This window comes from Sciurus vulgaris (genome assembly GCF_902686455.1).
Source record: "Sciurus vulgaris genome assembly, chromosome: X".
NCBI lineage: Eukaryota > Metazoa > Chordata > Mammalia > Rodentia > Sciuridae > Sciurus > Sciurus vulgaris.
Genome location: NC_136471.1, coordinates 84,152,873 through 84,170,021, shown reverse-complemented (window position 1 = coordinate 84,170,021; position 17,149 = coordinate 84,152,873). Strand labels below are relative to the sequence as shown.

The 17,149-nt window shown below is 34.6% G+C and overlaps 1 protein-coding gene across 1 annotated transcript in view; it reads right to left on the bottom strand.

Annotated features, from left to right (window-relative positions):
* The window catches only part of LOC306651582 (heat shock factor protein 3-like), a gene marked incomplete at its 5' end in the record, with an annotated part of 50,285 nt that extends 33,406 nt beyond the window's left edge, over positions 1-16,879 (bottom strand). The window contains one exon of the mRNA XM_079124245.1: positions 16,771-16,879. Within this exon, the coding sequence (XP_078980371.1) occupies positions 16,771-16,879 (109 nt within the window). The remainder of the gene's footprint in view (positions 1-16,770) is intronic.
* Between the last annotated feature and the right edge of the window lie 270 nt (positions 16,880-17,149).

Genomic DNA, 17,149 nt, shown 5'->3' with positions numbered 1-17,149 from the left:
CTATGACATTGTTCAAGACAATGATTTTTTTTTGTGGCTATGACCTCAAAAGCATAAGCAATAAAAGTAAAATAGACAAATGGAATTAACATCAAACTAAAAAGTTACATATCAAAGGAAAAATAAAATAGAGTGATGAGGCTATCTACAGAATGGAAGAAAATGTTTACAAACCATAAATCTGATAAGCAGTTAACATCTAAAATATATGAGGAACTCAAACAACTCAATGATAATAAAAATAACCTGAATTTCTTAAAATTGGGAAAAAGACTTAAATAGTCATTTCTCAAAGGAACACATGCCAATGGCCAATAGATATATGAAAAATGTTCAGCATTACTAAACACCAGGAAAATGCAATTAAGAACCACAATAAACTGGGCATGGTGGTACACACCTGTAATTCTAGCAACTTGGGAGGCTGAGACAAGAGGATTCCAAGTTCAAGATGAACCTTGGTAAATTGATGAGGACCTAAGAAAATTAGGGAGACCCTATCTCAAAACAAAAAATAAAAAGATCTTGGGATGGACCTCAGTGACAAAGTAAGTTCCCTGAGGTAAATCCCCAGTACAGTAAAAAAAAAAAAAAAAAAAAGCCATATCATGTAACATTTTTTGGAGTGGTTATTTTAAAAAAGAAAAAAAGTTGGTGAAGATGTGGAGTAAAGACAACACTTAAACACTATTGATAAGAATAGTGTTGAGGGCTGTGGTTGTGGCTCAGTGATAGAGCACTTGCCTAGCACATGTGAGGCACTGAGTTTGATCCTCAGCACTGCATTTAAGTAAGTAAATAAATAAATAAATAAATAAATAAATAAATAAATAAAGGTCCATCAACAAGAACAAAAAAAATTTTTAAAAAGAATAGTGTTGGGAATGAGTGTATCAATAAATGGTGTTGGTACACCTATTATGGAAAATAGTATGCAGATGCCTCAAAATATTAAAACTAGAATTTAGGGGTTAGGGATGTGGCTCAGTGATAGAACACTTGTCCAGCATTCATAAAGCTCTGGGTTTAATACACAGCTCCCCACAAATAGAAATATCACATGACCTAGCAATTCCACTATTGGGTGTGTATGTATGTATGTGTATATATATATCACCCCAAAGGAAATGAATCAGTATGTTGAATGTGTTTCTGCACTTTTATGTTTACTGCAACACAAGTCACAATAGATAAGATATGAAATCAACCTATGTATCTATCCACTAATGAATGGATAAAGAAAATGTAGTAAGTATACACAATGTAATACTATTCAGTCATAAAAAGAATGAATTCTTATCAATTACAACATGTATGGTACTGAAATGCATTATATATTAAGTGAAATAAGTCAGGCAGAGAAAGGAAAAACTGTAAAATCACAATTATTTGCAGAATCTAGAAAAGATGATCTCATAGATGTAAAAAATAGCCAGGCATGGTGGCACACATCTTTAAACCTAGCTACTCAGGAGACTGAGGCAAGAGGATCCCAAGTTCAAGGTCAGTCTAAGGCAATTTAGTGAAACCCTGTCTCAAAATAAAATTTAAAAAGGGATAGGGATGCAGCTTAATAGTAGATAGCTTGCCTGGCATGCAGAAGACCCCGGGTTCATTCTCAGTAACACACATACACACACACACACAGTAGAGAGTAGAACAGTTAGCAGAGGCCAGGAAGAGTAGAGAATGGGGAAACATGGGGAAGTACTGGCTAAAAAACATACGATTACAGTTAGAAGGAGTAAATTCAAGGCCTGGGGACATGGCTAAATAGTAGAGTGATTGTCTAGCATGCACAAGATTCTGGGTTTGATAGCCAGCACTGGGAGAAAAAAATGATTAATTTCAAAAGAGCTACTATACCACATGGTAACTAGTTAATGACAATATGTTACAGTCTTGAAAAAAATACAGAATGGCTAAGTGTTCTCACCACAAAAAGGATTAACTATGTTAATAAGTTAGATTTAACCATTCCACAATGTGTACTTCAAAACATCATGTTATACACAATAAATACATAAAATGTTATCTGTTGATTAAAAAATTAACTTGGCCAGATATAGACAAGCTGGTACATGCCTTGATGTATAGCTCTAGTTCCAGCCATTTGGGAGGCTGAGGAAGGAGGATTGTTGAGCCTAGGATTTCAAGGCCAGGCTGAGTAGCATAGCAAGACCCCATCTCAAAATGAAATAAGATAAAACTTTAAAAATTAAAATACCACATGGAAGAAACAAACAAACAAAATTAGGGTATATAACTATTTCAATCAGTAGTTGTCTTTGTTTTGTTTTTCATACCAGGGATTGACAGTAGACCTCAACCACAGAGCCATATCCCCAGTCTGGTTTTTTTTTTAATCTAAAAAAATTTTAATTGTAGCTGGGATTATAGGTGTGTGCCACTGCACCCAGCAGTAGTTATCTTTTTTAAAAATTGTTTCTTTTTAGTTATACATAACAGTAGAATTCATCTTGATATACTTGTATAAGCATGAATACATCTTATTCTACTTAGGACCCCATTTTTATCTTTGGATTATGAAACTAGGGAAGATTTTCCCTCTCCTTTTGTAAAGGTTTTCTTTTCTATACCCAGCATATATCAACTTTACACACACATAAGTTCACACAATAAAATTAAAATTGAGGATTACTACATTTTTACTACCTATTCAATTAGTCAAGATGTACTTTCTTGCCACGGATCTAGGCTAATTTACTGCAATTTGTCATTCTTAAACTAATAAGAAGCTATTTTTTTCATTTCTGTAAGTGACAAAAGCACTGAATTCAAATTTTTATGCAGAAAATATATATTCCTCTAAAACAAATTAGAACTGGGCATGGTGGTGCATGCCTGTAACCCCAGTAGCTTGAGAGGCTAAGGCAGGAGAATCATAAGTTCAAAGCCAGCCTCAGCAATTTAAGGAAGCCCTAAGCTACTTAGCAAGACCCTGTCTCAAAATAAAAAATAAAAAAGACTGGGGGTGTGCTCAGTGGTTAAGTGTCCCTTTGTTCAATCCCTTTTTTAAAAAGTTAGTTTAAAAGTATGAAATATGGAAGAGCAAAAATTCAATGAATTTTTAATTTGAAATTCTTATTAATTGGAATTCCTATTAGTTTGTAGAATATTTTACTAGACCTAAAAAATCTGAACTAGGCACATTGGTACAGGTGCATGCTTATAATCCCAACAACTCTGGAGGCTGAGGTAGTAATATCACAAGTTGGAGGCCAGCCTCAGCAACTTAGTAAGGCCCTTTCTCAAAAGAAAAAATAAAAAAGTGCCAATGATATAGATCAGTGGTAAAATTCCCCTGGATTCAATCCTCAGTTCCACAAAAAATAAATAAATAAATCTAAAATGGTGAAGACACTGGGAAGGCACAAGTACACAGATGGTTTTCTGTTCTCCTAAGTAACCAGGAAAACAGATCTTGTTCCTACTTATGCTGTATAGGCTTGGTAGTAAATGCTTAATATTCAAGGATGAATAGAGGAAGAATTAGGGGAGTAAAAAAATAATGATAGTTCATAAATAAATGTTTAAAGTATTTGCAATGCCTATGGTTTTGCTTGGTATACCTTACATATTTTAAATAAAAATATTATGTGTTGTTAATAAATATGCAAAGTTTCTTTGCTTCTAAATCTGAATAAGACAATCTCTTCCTATCACCCTTTTGAGGTCTTAAAAATATTTTAAAGGTATTTTATGTAAATAATATTTCCTTTTTATTATAAAAATAATAGATATTCATAATGAAAAATTGGAAAAAGATAAACATTTTTAATGGTACTGGGGATGGGACCAAGGAGTACTCTACCACTCAATGATCAGCATCTCCAGCCCTTTTTGAGATAGGTTCTCAGCTAAATTGCCTGGGATATCCTTGACTCATGATCATCCGTCCTCAGCCTTCTGAGTAGCTAGAATTACATGTGTAAACCACTACATTTGCAGAAGCACCTTTTTAAAAAGCGTGTATAACCAGTAGCACAAAAATGTGTGTATAACCGAGAGCAGCCTTAATAATAATATCATGAGGGCTGGGGATATAGCTCAGTTGGTAGAGTGCTTGCCTTGCATGCACAAGGCCCTGGGTTCAATCCCCAGCACCACAAAAAATAATAATAATAATATCATGATGTTACATAAAATGACAAAATATTTTTAATGAGGAAAATATTTATGACACAATGCTAGGATGAAAACATACAAGATACAAATTTTATAAAGATTATCTTAAGTGAGCTGGGGATATGGCTTAGTTGGTAGAGTACTTGCCTCACAAGCACTAAGGGCCTGCGTTCAAACCCCAGCATCAAAAAAATGAAAGGAAGGAAGGAAGGAGGGAGGGAGGGAGGGAGGGAGGGAGGGAGGAAGGAAGGAAGGAAGGAAAGAAAAAAGAAAGAAAGAAAGAAAAGATTATCTTAAGTTTACACACACAAATACACATGTACTTCTAATATTTTTATATAGTTCTCAATTTTTCTCTAATTGTAATACAAAACTATGTTGAAAAAAGAGGGCTTATGTCAGCAGTAAAACTCACATCTATGCCATGTCAGACTTTGAATTCTAAAGATTAGAGAGAGAAAAGTTAATCTACTTTTAATCAAAGTAATGGATTCCAGACTTGATTTGCCTAGCTGTATGAGCTGGATCAAGTATACTTAATCTCTTTAGATCCCATTCATTGTCTCTAACATAATAGGATTAAACTAGATAAATTATTTGGTACCATTCAGTTCTAAGATTCTATAACTCAAAAGAATTTAAGAAGGTATTGCCAAAAGGGAAATTTTCATATTTGGAACCACAACCAATAATTCAAACTAAGTAAAGATTTCATAATAGATTTTTAGTAAGAACCCTCACTCAACTCCAGTGATATACATATGTTTTACAAAAAGGAGTATTTTTATGTGATATCCCACTAAATTCTGATATTTGCAGAAATAAGTCATACTTACATAGGTTGAGCTGTCGTATGAAGCTGGATATATTATTATGTTTGAAGTATTTTGGAAGTATTTCTTTGGCAAAGATTTGTTCATTCACAACAAGAAAGCTGTGACCATTCTAGAAATAAGGGAAGACCAAAAAGTAGTCATTTACAGAAAAAATAAAGTTTCATCAAAGCAACAGTTCAACAATGCATCAGGAAGAATCCACAAATTTGAAAGACTTGTAAAAATGTCAAGCCAAAAATTACAAAAACATTTGGGTTGGGAGTCTAATTCAGTGATAGCATGTTTGCTAGGACTTGGGGTCAATCCCTACCTAGCATTGGGGAAAAATTATTCTGTAGAGAGAAAACATTAAGAGAAACGTAATGGGTTGATCACAAAATGAAAACATGTACAAAAACCATAAATAAAGAAAGCATAAACAAAATTAAAAAGTAATATATGAAGTGGAATATTTTCAGCACATATAACAAAGAACTAACATTAGTATGTAATGAACACTTCCAAACTGTTAAAACATAAGATCTCCATTTGAAAAAAAATGGAAAAAATTTGAGAAATTCAAAAAATTAGACAAGGTTTGAAATAAAAGTATTCAAAATATGAATTAGAACAGTCGTGAGTTGACAATGTGATGATCGCCTGTAATCCAAAAGATTTAGGAGAGTGAGGCAGGAGGATCACAAGTTCGAAGCAATTCTGTGCAACGCAATGAAACCGTCTGAAAACGAAATAGAAATGGCCGGGGATGCCACTTAGAGGGTGAACACTTGCCTAGCATATATCAGCCCCTGGGTTTAATCCCTAGCACTAAAGAAAGGAAGGAAAGAAGGGAGGGAAGGAGAGAGGGAGAAAGATCAAAATTCAAATTCCAATAATGTATATTGAATTATTAATAAGTATAAAAATTTATCTATAAACTGTTACATAAATTGTATTTAATATTTAAAATTGAAATAATATACTAAGAGAATGACAAATCCATACAAATGAATGTTATAGTGACATAAAAATGAAACTGTAGAAGTGTATTTAATGATATGGAAATGTTCATGAGGATATATTTTAAGTAAAATAAGCAAATTTTCAAACAGTATAAAATAAATCATTTTATAATAAATATATTGGGCTGGGGACATAGTTCAGTGGTAGAGTACTTGTCTGGCAGGTGTAAAGCCCTGGCTTGGATCTCTAGCACCACACACAGAAAAGAAGAAACCCACAAAAGAATATTTTGCAAATCATTAAGAGTAATTTCACTGGATGGTAATATAATCTTTTTTGGTTATTTTTATTTTCTATAATTTTCTAAAACAAATTACTTCAATAAAAATTATTTTAGAAGTAGTCAAAGGTGATACTGCTCATTTTATAAAATTATAAATTTAATGTTCAATGAAATTATAACAAATGAATTAACTTCAATATTATGTGGCTTAAATTTTACTATCCACTTGGACTAAGATTTAGAAAAATCTGCTTATCTGTCATTTCTCCATATTACCTAACAATTAGTTCAGTTCTTTAGAAGTGAAATGGATCATCATAATCCTAAAAGGCACCAAGAGAGAAAATCCAAGAATTTTAATTCATTCTATCTAGTTTGTTCTCAGACTTCCTGAGTCACTCTTATTAAAGGTGTGTGTGTTTGGCTGGGAATTGTCTTTAATTGGAATTGCCTCTCAGAGCCCTTGGGGCCAACTATAAACCAAACTAAATTATTCTCAGAACAGAATCCCTAGATTCCACTTAGCTCATGCTTTTCCCAGAATTGACTGGACTTCAGAGATAAGAGAAAGTAACAGGGAAAATCTGCATAATGTCAGATTAGACTATTCCTTCCCTTGATCAATCCTCTGTAGATATACAAACAAATGATGACTCAATTAAAAGTAATCAGAAAGTGAAAAAGGTCCTCGAGAAAATTACTTCTAAATTGGATAAATGGTATCTGAACATTTAAAGGTTTGAAAATAATATATAATAAAAGTGCAAGTAAAATATAATAATGTATGTTCCAGTTTAAACATGTTATATATTTTGGTCCATCTTTCATTTTATGAAAATTAAACTGTTAATACTAAAAAAGGAAGTGTATGAAAAAGATAAATTAGTGATTACTTAAATTACATAAGGAAACACGACATTGATTACTTTTAAAGGTACATTTTCCTTCAAATATTTAAAATATTTTTCTGAAATGCTCATGTCCAGAAATCATAGGGAAAGATTACATCACTTATGGCATATTTCTATGACAAAATATACTGTAACACTAAAAATGCTGTCTTAGATAAAACTGCATAATATAATATTTTAAGTGTTTCCTTTTAAAAATTGACTCTATTCTGGTTGTCAAAATGACACATTATCAATGTAAAATTAAAGAAAAAAGAAAAATAAATCATAAAAATCCCACCATCCAAAGATAGCAATGGATAACATTGTAAAGAACTCCAGGGCTGGGGATATAGTTCAGTTGGTAGAGTGCTTGCCTCACATGCACAAGGCCCTGGGTTCAATCCCCAGCAGCGCACACACACAAAAAAAGAACTCCAAAGATCTGTCTACATATGCACTTTTCTTTCTCTCTATATGTTTATAAATATATACACTGAATATACAGTGATATATTCAGACACTGATACATATATGTATACATATATATGTACAGAAACATAAAATGAGATTTTACTTAAGTTGACTTAAGTAGTACAATGTTAAATATGCTATCTTATTTCCATGCAAAAAACATGAAAAGTACAAAGAAAACTGAAGTATCGCCTCCCAGAAATAATCACTGTTTCACATTTGGGTATATTTATTTTAGTCTCCAGTTTACAAATTTTCTATGATAAGCATACATTGTATTCAGAATTTTAAATATATTTAAAAATTACTTGAGGGCTGCAGTTGCAGCTCAGTGGTAGAGTGCTTGCCTAGTAGATGAGAGGCACTGGGTTCAATCCTCAGCATCACATAAAAATAAATAAATAAAGGTATTGTGTTCATCTACAACTAAATTTTAATAACTTGATTTTACAGATATGCATACACACACACACACCTTTTCAAAAGCTCAAGTACATCATAAAATAGTTAACCTGTATGATTATACATCTGTTCCCAACAAATAATATAAAAATGCCTTATTATACCTCACTTTACCTTTGTAAACCATGACTTTATCATTTCAGCCCCAATAAGACCCAAAATACTGCTGACAAATTTACAAAGGAAAAGCTTGCTTCCAGTTAGTTCTGTATTAATTGGAAAGAATGTATGTCAGCAGTAACTTTTTTTTTTTTTAATGAATGCCACTTTTAAATCACTACTGGTCATTTGGTCATTATGAAAATCAGTATAACTTTTCTGAAATGTCATTTGGTAATAAGAATGGTCTTTAAATTGCTATTACCACAAGACCCTATGTTCCCTACGTGGAATATAGACTGCAAAAAGCTCATATCCTTTAACTTAATTATTTCCATCCTAGGAATCTATTCCAAAGAAGCAGAAACCATGAAAAACTTTTTTGTACAAATGTATTCATCATGTCATCATGAGATAATGATGATGATGATATAGCAACAACTATGATGATTAGAAACCAGGTCTTGCTACATTGCCCTGGGTGGTCTGAAACTTGTGGGCTCAAGAGATGCTCCTGCATCAGCCTCCTGAGTTCCTGGAACTATAAGTGCCCAGCAAAATATTTTTTGAATATTCAATTTTGAGTATGAGAGAATGGTTAAAATATAATACTAATGAAAAAGTTAATTACAAAATTTAGTAAATAAATGTGCATTTGTAAAGATATATACCAACCTGTATAAATACATTTATATCACCATGTAAGAGAATACATAAAATTTGGGTTACCTTTGAATGTTGTAATCATAGACATTATTTTTTTCTGTACTTTCCAAATTTTCAAACACACACACAAATACACAGTTGCTCAAGCTTCAGTACTCTTGCACACATTTATATTTATAATATCTGAATGGTAATAATTGCTTTCAAATTTTTTTCATTGACATATTTGTAAATCTTTATGAGGTATATATGTATTATAAAAATTCAGCACATGAACACAATGTATTCTTTTCTTTTTTGTCAGTGCTGGGAATTGAACACAGGGCCTTGTGCTTGCAAGGCAAGCACTCTACCAACTGAGTTATATCCCCAGCCCATGAACACAATGTATAATGATTAAATCAATATAATTAGTGTATATATATATATATATATATGTGTGTGTGTGTGTGTGTGTGTGTGTGTGTGTGTGTGTGTGTGTATATATATATATATATATATAGAGAGAGAGAGAGAGGACAATTACAAAAAGTTTTTTAATACCTTTATTTATTTATTTATTTTTATGTGGTGCTAAGGATCAAACCCAGTGCCTCACATGGGCTAGTCAAGTGCTCTACCACTGAACTATACAACTCTAGTCCCCACTTATGGTTGTTTTTATATGTTGGCAAATTTTGGACTCCTTTGTAGTTATTTTGAAATATATCATAAATTGGTGTAGACTAGTTACCTATTGTATTACAGAACACTAGAACTTATTCCTCCTAACATTATTTTGGTATCCATTATGCCCTATCCCTCCATCACCCTTCCTAGTCTCCAGTAACTAATATTCTAATCAATTCTCTGAAATCAACTTTCAAGCATCTTTTAAAAATACTTATTAACAAATAGTAATTGCACAAAATGAGTTTCTTTGTGATATTTTCATATATGCATATAATGTACTTTGATCATACCCACCCTTCCTACTACCCTACCATTCCTCCCTCTTCCTGATTCCTGTACCCTTGTACTTTCAAGTCTTTTTCACCCTAGATTCAACATGAGAGTAAATTGTGATACTTGCGAAATCAACTATTTTTAGCTTCCAGAAATAACTGAGAATATGTAGCATTTTTTTCTTTGCGTCTTGCTTAACTTAATATATTTATTGTGAAAGAGCAGTAATTCTTAAGATGATGTGAGTTTGGGTGAACATACTCAAAACAGTTTTTAACTACATATCAACTTGGTTACTAGGAAATCTCAGGGTCAGAAGCAACAGCTACCTCAGAAAGGCACTAGGTGGCGCTCTCTCCCACCTACCCCACCAACAACAGCATTAAAATTTTGGGAGATCTTCACCCAGTTCAAGCGCGAGCAGTACAGCTAGCTATGCATAACCAATATCAATGCCTTGGTTGTACATTTTTCTTTTCTTTTCTTTTTTTTTTTTTTGTACTGGGAATTGAACCAAAGGGCACTTTATCACTGAGTTATATCCCTGGTGCTTTTCTATTTTGAGACAGGGTCTCACAAAGTTGCCAAAACAAGCCTCAAACTTGGGATCCTCCTGTCTCAGCCTCCCATGGTGCTGGGATTACAGGTGTGAGCTACCACGCCCAGCAAGGTGCAAATTCAATGACATAGGTGCAGGACCTACTGAGTACACATTGGAATGAAAATACATCATTTTGCATGGGGTTGGGTCTGGGCTAAGTGTCCCTTTTACAATAAAAAAGAGGATTATGCCATCTACTAGAACTTTTCCAGGAATAATATCTCTCCACCCATTGTGTAGCCAAGTCCAAAAAGAAAGAAAAGAACTAAAACCATGAAATCATGTATAAAATAAACCTATTCCTAAACTGAAAGTTTGGTTTACAGACAATAGACATCTTCCTGGTTAATTCTATGTAGATAAAATTTTAAAAATCAAATTCATTTAAATAGTGCTTTTTTTTTTCCCTTTTGCGGTGCTGGGAATCGAACCCAGGGTCCTGTGCTTGCAGGCAAGCACTTTACCAACTGAGTTATCTCCCCAGCCCTAAATAGTGCTTTTATTGTACCTTTCACCTTCTTACTTTGAAGTCCCAAGCTAGGAATATGTGCATGATGTGGTAAAGTGGGTTTGAAAGTTAGTTTCCCCTCCCAACAAGTTTTTAGTGTAAAAAGAGGTGTACGAACAATCTATAAATAACACTAATATATGTCCAAGTAAAATCAGTAAGAAATAAGAAATCTAATATGTAATTTGAGAAATAAGATTTTTTTCACTAAGGTGGTAGGCTTTGGAGAATTTGATTAGGATTTTGAAAAGGAAAATAAAGTTCTATTCAGAGAGTAGCAAGTAATCTAACTTAGCTGAAACAAAATACATATAGGTAAATCAAAAAGATAAGATTTGACAATAATTTGAGGACTGCAAATGCTCGGGTGAGAAATTTCAAGCAGATAAAACATAACAAATTACATAATGAGTGGGGCATGGTGATACTGGCCTGTAATACTAGTGGCTCAGGAGGCTGAGGCAGGAGAATTGCAAGTTCAAAGCAAGTCTCAGAAACTTAGAGGGGCCCTTAGTAACTTAGTGAGATCCTGTCTCAAAATAAAAAAGGGCTGAGGATGTGGCTTAATGGTTAAGGAGCCTGGGTTAAAAAAACACTAAAAAACCAGACACTGGAGTCATTCTCCTTGCATTTAATTTCTGGCTCTAATCATTGCATTCTATCATAGAACTTTTTTTAAAAAGGAGGGTTGAACCACTAATTTACTGCTAATAATATTTAAGTATATCTTTTAACATAACCTTACAAACTTTAGTTATTACAATTGAAAAAGAATGTAAATTTTATTTTTCCAGTTCTAATGGGTTTAATATGTTATATCCAGGCAACCTAACTTGAAATTTGTTAATGATGCAGTGGTTAAAAAATCATTTTGAGGGCTGTGGATGTAGCTCAGTGGTAGAGTGCTTGCCTAAGAAGCACAAGGCAACACAAAATGTGTATTGAACCCAGGGGTTCAATACACATTTTGAGCCAGACTATCTGGGTCTCTACCCAACTCCACAACTTACTAGCTATTGTAACCTTCAGCAAGCCAAGTCCCTTCACTTGTTTCTGTGTCAATTTCCTCATTTGCAAACACAGTTAATAGTTACCATATTTATGAGGCATAAATCAGTTGACTCACATAAAGTAACTTAAAGCAATGCCTGATTCAAAGTAAATGTTCAGTAAGTGTTCAATAAGTGAGAATTGGGAAGGGAAGAAACCAGTATTGGTTGAAAATATAAGACATAATAGATATTCTGGAGTCTATCCCATTGATAAATCTGACTTTTTAAATTTTGACAAATTTCTATTGAGTTTCCTTTAGTGATGTAACAGTTTTATCATGTAACTTTACAGCCCACTCTTACACAAGAGGATATAGATCAGTGCCTAATACATAACTGGCACTCAAGAAAAGTCTCTTGGGGTAGGGAAGCCTCAGTGGTAGAGAATGTGTTTAGCACATGGGAGGCCCTGAGTTTGCTTCTGAGCACTACAAAAAAAATAAATAAATAAAAGTGAAACAAAGAAAAAGATCTGTTGATTGGAGTGATTCTAGGGCTAGTGCTTGGTAGAACAGAAGTAGATCCATGTCAGTTTATTACAGTATATTTAAGGAATGAAACAGTAAAATTTTATGGTGCTATGAAAAACATTTGTTTGATTTTGGACTAGCCATATAGAATCATGCTTTTTTTTCTTCAAAAACACCTTTTAAAATAGATATTCTTCAGAGAAACCACTCCAATTTTGTTACAAAAGTGGGTTTTGTACTACTGTTTAACATTAGTCTGGAGACATGGGGATGATTTGTGGCATTTGGTGATTTCCAAATGTAAATCAGGATGATTTCACTCTGTGACTATGAAGACACTGAATACAGAGTTGTGAGATGAGTAAAATTAGCTTTCATAAACACCTCTGAGCAATAGTCAGCCCATTCTAGTACACCACTGTCTATAAAATATGACTTCTTCAATGTGCACATTAAATGTCATGTAAGACAAAAATCATGCAAAGCCTAAGAGCAACATTTATCTACTATATGTAAATGTGACATAAGATTTTAGTGGAAACTTTACACCAAAAATACAAAGAACCCAATCAATAAATGGGCTAAGGAAATAAATGGGCAGACACTTCACAGAAGAAGACATACAGGTGATCAACAAATATATGAAAAAGTGTTCATCATCTCTAGTAATCAGAGAAATGCAAATTAAAACCACTCTAAGATTTCATCTAACTTCAATTAGAATAATGGCTATTATCAAGAACATAGACAATAATAAATGTTGACATGGATGTGGGGAAAAGGGCACACTCATACATTGCTCGTGGAGTTGCAAATTGATACAGCCACTGTGGAAAGCATTAGGAGATTCCTCAAAAAACTTGGAATGGACCCACCATTTGACCCAGCTATCCCACTCCTCGGTTTATACCCAAAGGCCTTAAAATCAGCATATTACAGTGATACATCCACCTCAATGTTCATAGCTGCTCAATTCACAACTGAGATGTCCTTCAATTGATGAATGGATAAATGGAATATTACAATGGAATATTACTCAACCATAAAGAAGAATAAAATTATGGCACTTGCTGGTAAATGAATGAAGATGGAAAATATCAGGCTAAGTGAAATAGGCCAAGCCCATAAAACCAAAGGCTGAATGTTTTCTCTGATAAGTGGAAGATGATACATAACAAGGGGGGAATGGTGGAGGGACAAGAGAAGAATGGAGGAACTTTGGATTGTGTAGAGGGAAATGGGTCAGGAGGGGGGTGGGAGAAGGAAAGATAATAGACTGAGACAGACAATATTACCCTATGTATATGTATGATTACATGAATAGTGTGAATCTACACTGTGTACAACCATAGAAATGAAAAGTTGTACCCCATTTGTGTACAATGAATCAAAATGCAGTCTGTAAAAGTAAAAAAATATAAATTATAAATTATAACGCCCCCCCCAAAAAAAGATTTTAGTGGATTTTGTATAAAGGCTTGTGTGTTTGCATTTTTGTTTTCCTGGGGATCAAATAGAGGGCCTCCTATATGCTACGCCAGCTCTCTACAACTGAGCTATATTTTCAACCCCTGCTATGAAAATGCTTTTTAAAAAATTCACTCACTATAAAGCATTTCCTCAAACTTCCAAATGCCTTAGGTCAACAATATATATTTACCCCAACTTTTTGTCACAAAAAAATTTAAGAACACAAAAAAGTTGAATGCCCACATCTTTATTACATAAATTCTATGATTAACTTTTCACTCTATTTGTTCCATTATATGCCTCTCTATAATTAACCTATCTTATTTTTTGATTCATTTGAAAGATGAAGACATCAGCACACTACACTCTTACTCTTAAACACGTCAGTATGCATATCAGTAACTCAGAGTTTGACATTTGTTTGGTGTTTTCCAGAAAAAAATAGGAAAAATTACATTTAGTGAAATTAACCAGTTTTAAGGAAGTTTTCACAATGTATATACTTGTGACCCAAATCCCATCAAGAGATGTATTGGATTTAGGTAACAGCTCACCATTTCCTAAAAACATTTCCCATTCCCTTTTCTACTCAAACCTGTCCCCCACAACAGAAGCCTCCACTGTTATTTTCCCCATAGATTATAGACATTATATATATTTTAATATACATTGTAGGTGCTGGGGGTGTAGCTCAGTGATAGAGGGTTTGCCTTAAGAACTGGAAGAGTCAAGTTTTTAGAAGGTGGACATGGGTCAGGGAAAGAATGAAATTTAATGGAAAATAGTGCTGTTATGCAAATGCACATTTCCCAAAATAATTAGGTAAGTCATTTAGAAGGCTTATGCTTATGTGTCTCTTCAATTATGATGCAGACATTATGAAACAAAAGCTAATCATTTATTGCTTTCACATTTATCTTAGTGGTTTTAAAATAAATATGAGCAAGTGTATTTTATTAATAAAAAATAACAACAATTAAAAAGTAGGCAGGGGCTATAACTCAGTGGTAGAGCACTTGCCTCACACGCTTGAGGCACTGGGTTCGATCCTCAGCACCACATAAAAATATAAACACAAAAATGAAAATTTTTTATTGGTCTGTACTTCAAAATAAGGAATGCAACATACCTGTATAGAACTTTACCTTTTTTTCTTTTTTTGATATTGGGGATTGAACCCAGGGGCACTTAACCACTGAACACATCCCCAGCCCTTTTTATATTTTTTGTTACAGGGTCTTGCTGAGTTACTCAGGGCCTCACTAAGTTGCTGAGGCTGACCATGAACTCCTGAGCCTCCTGCCTTAGCTTCCCAAGATGCTGGGATTACAGGCCTGAGCCATGGAGCCCCACAGAATTTTTGTGTTTCACCAAGCACTTTCATAAATATTCCTTCAGAAACACTTAGGTTGAAGGCATTCAGACAGATTCAGAATCATGAAAATCCCACAGTTAACAGTAAGAAGGACTCATTTTATTCAAATTCTGGGTCCATTTAGAGAAGGAGATATAGACTTGTATTTTTTGCGGTAGAAGGGATGGAACCCAAAGCCTTACAAGCACTCTACCACAGAGCTGCATCCCCAGCCCAAAGCAGTATACTTGGAGTGCTATTCATGGAACAAACCCAGGGCCTCTCCCTGCACACTGAACTATACTCCAGTTCCTTATTTCTTAAGCATTAAGAATTTTACTTCTGAATTTCTTTCCTTTTAGCCATATGTATGAATTTATAAATTAAATGATATCACATGAAGCATTGCTTCAAAATAATTAGAGGGAGAGTAGATACTACCCATGCAACAAGAAGGGCCATGAGTTGATCACTACTTAAGTGGGCTATAGAACTTGTGAGTTCATTCTACCACTTTATATTTGTGTTTGATTTTATATATGTATATAAAATCAATATGTATGTCATATATAGTTAATATATACATTTGAATCATATATATACATATATATATATATATATATCAAAAATATAAAAAGTTAGGGGTGGGGAGTATAGCTCAATGTCAGACTGCTTGCTTAGCATGCATGAGGCCCTGCGTTCCATCCCCAGCACCAAAATAAAAAAAGAAAGGAAAAAAAATAAAAGGTTAAAGTCCTACCTCAATTTACTTGTATATTTTACCAAGGTGACAGTTACCTAGTTAGAGGACTGGGCTTTAAACTGATCCCATAGGTTTCCCTGATTCTGTATTTAGGTGATTTAAGGGCTAGCATAAATCAAAATCCTAGAATGTTGCCTGAGCAAGCATCAGACTTCCTGATTGGGGAATGTGCAAACTTCCGTAAGCCCACCCAGCTCACTGTTTGGAAGAAAACTGACATGGTCTGGTGAGGAATGGAATCTACAAGTAAATGCGCTCAGAAGCAGTGAAAAGTTGGTCTTGTTAAAAGCACTCAAGACACTCAATTGGGTACACTTGGCAGGAAAGTTCCCATTATTTAAAAAGAAAAGGAAAAGTGGGGGCGGGGTGCAGCTCAGTGGGAGAGCGCTCTGCTAGCATGCGCGAGGCCCTGGTTTTCATCCTGAGCACTACAAAAAGGAAAAAAAAAAGTTACTTATGCACTAGTAAGAAGGTAGATGAGTTGCTCACTAGTGTGTACCAAGGCACTTTCCAGGGAAGGAATTCCTATCCTGGGGTGAGGGACTTTTCACTGGTGTGTCACGTGTTTGGGGGGTTCTGAGGAGAAAACAAAAGCAGAAAAAGAGCGGCTAGCTTTTGGCAGTAACTACACAGAAATGAATAAGGTGAAGCTTATCTTGTGAAGAAACTGAATTTGGCACCCAAGTGGTGTGGGGCTGTTATAGGTCTGGTGCCTCTGCCCTTAAGACCCAGCCCGAAATCTTCCTACATCTTGAAAAGACCCTTTCTGAGCCCGCACCCCTCTGCTACACCAATCCTCTCCTCACGCAGGTATACCTCACTCCAGCGAATCACATCATCCAAGATGGTGTCGTCTACTAACGTCCACAGCTTGATAAGAAAGCCAGGAACCGTCGCATTGGAGGCCCCCTCCATGGTTTTGAGCGCCAGTACTGAGGGGAAGGCAAAGGCAGTGGCACCAGCCTTGAGCTACCGCGTTACCTGAGACGACCAACTGGGTTAAGGCAAAGAGCAGCAGCCTTCTGTGACTAAACACGGGGTACCGCCTACAGTCCTTGGGGGGCGGGGCTCATTGCCCAAAGGCTAAACCTCATAGGCTGGTTAAGCTATTGTTATTTCAAAGCCCTACTTACTGACTGTCTGGGTCCTTTGGGTAGGGGGAAATCTTTAAAGGGGCAGTAAAAA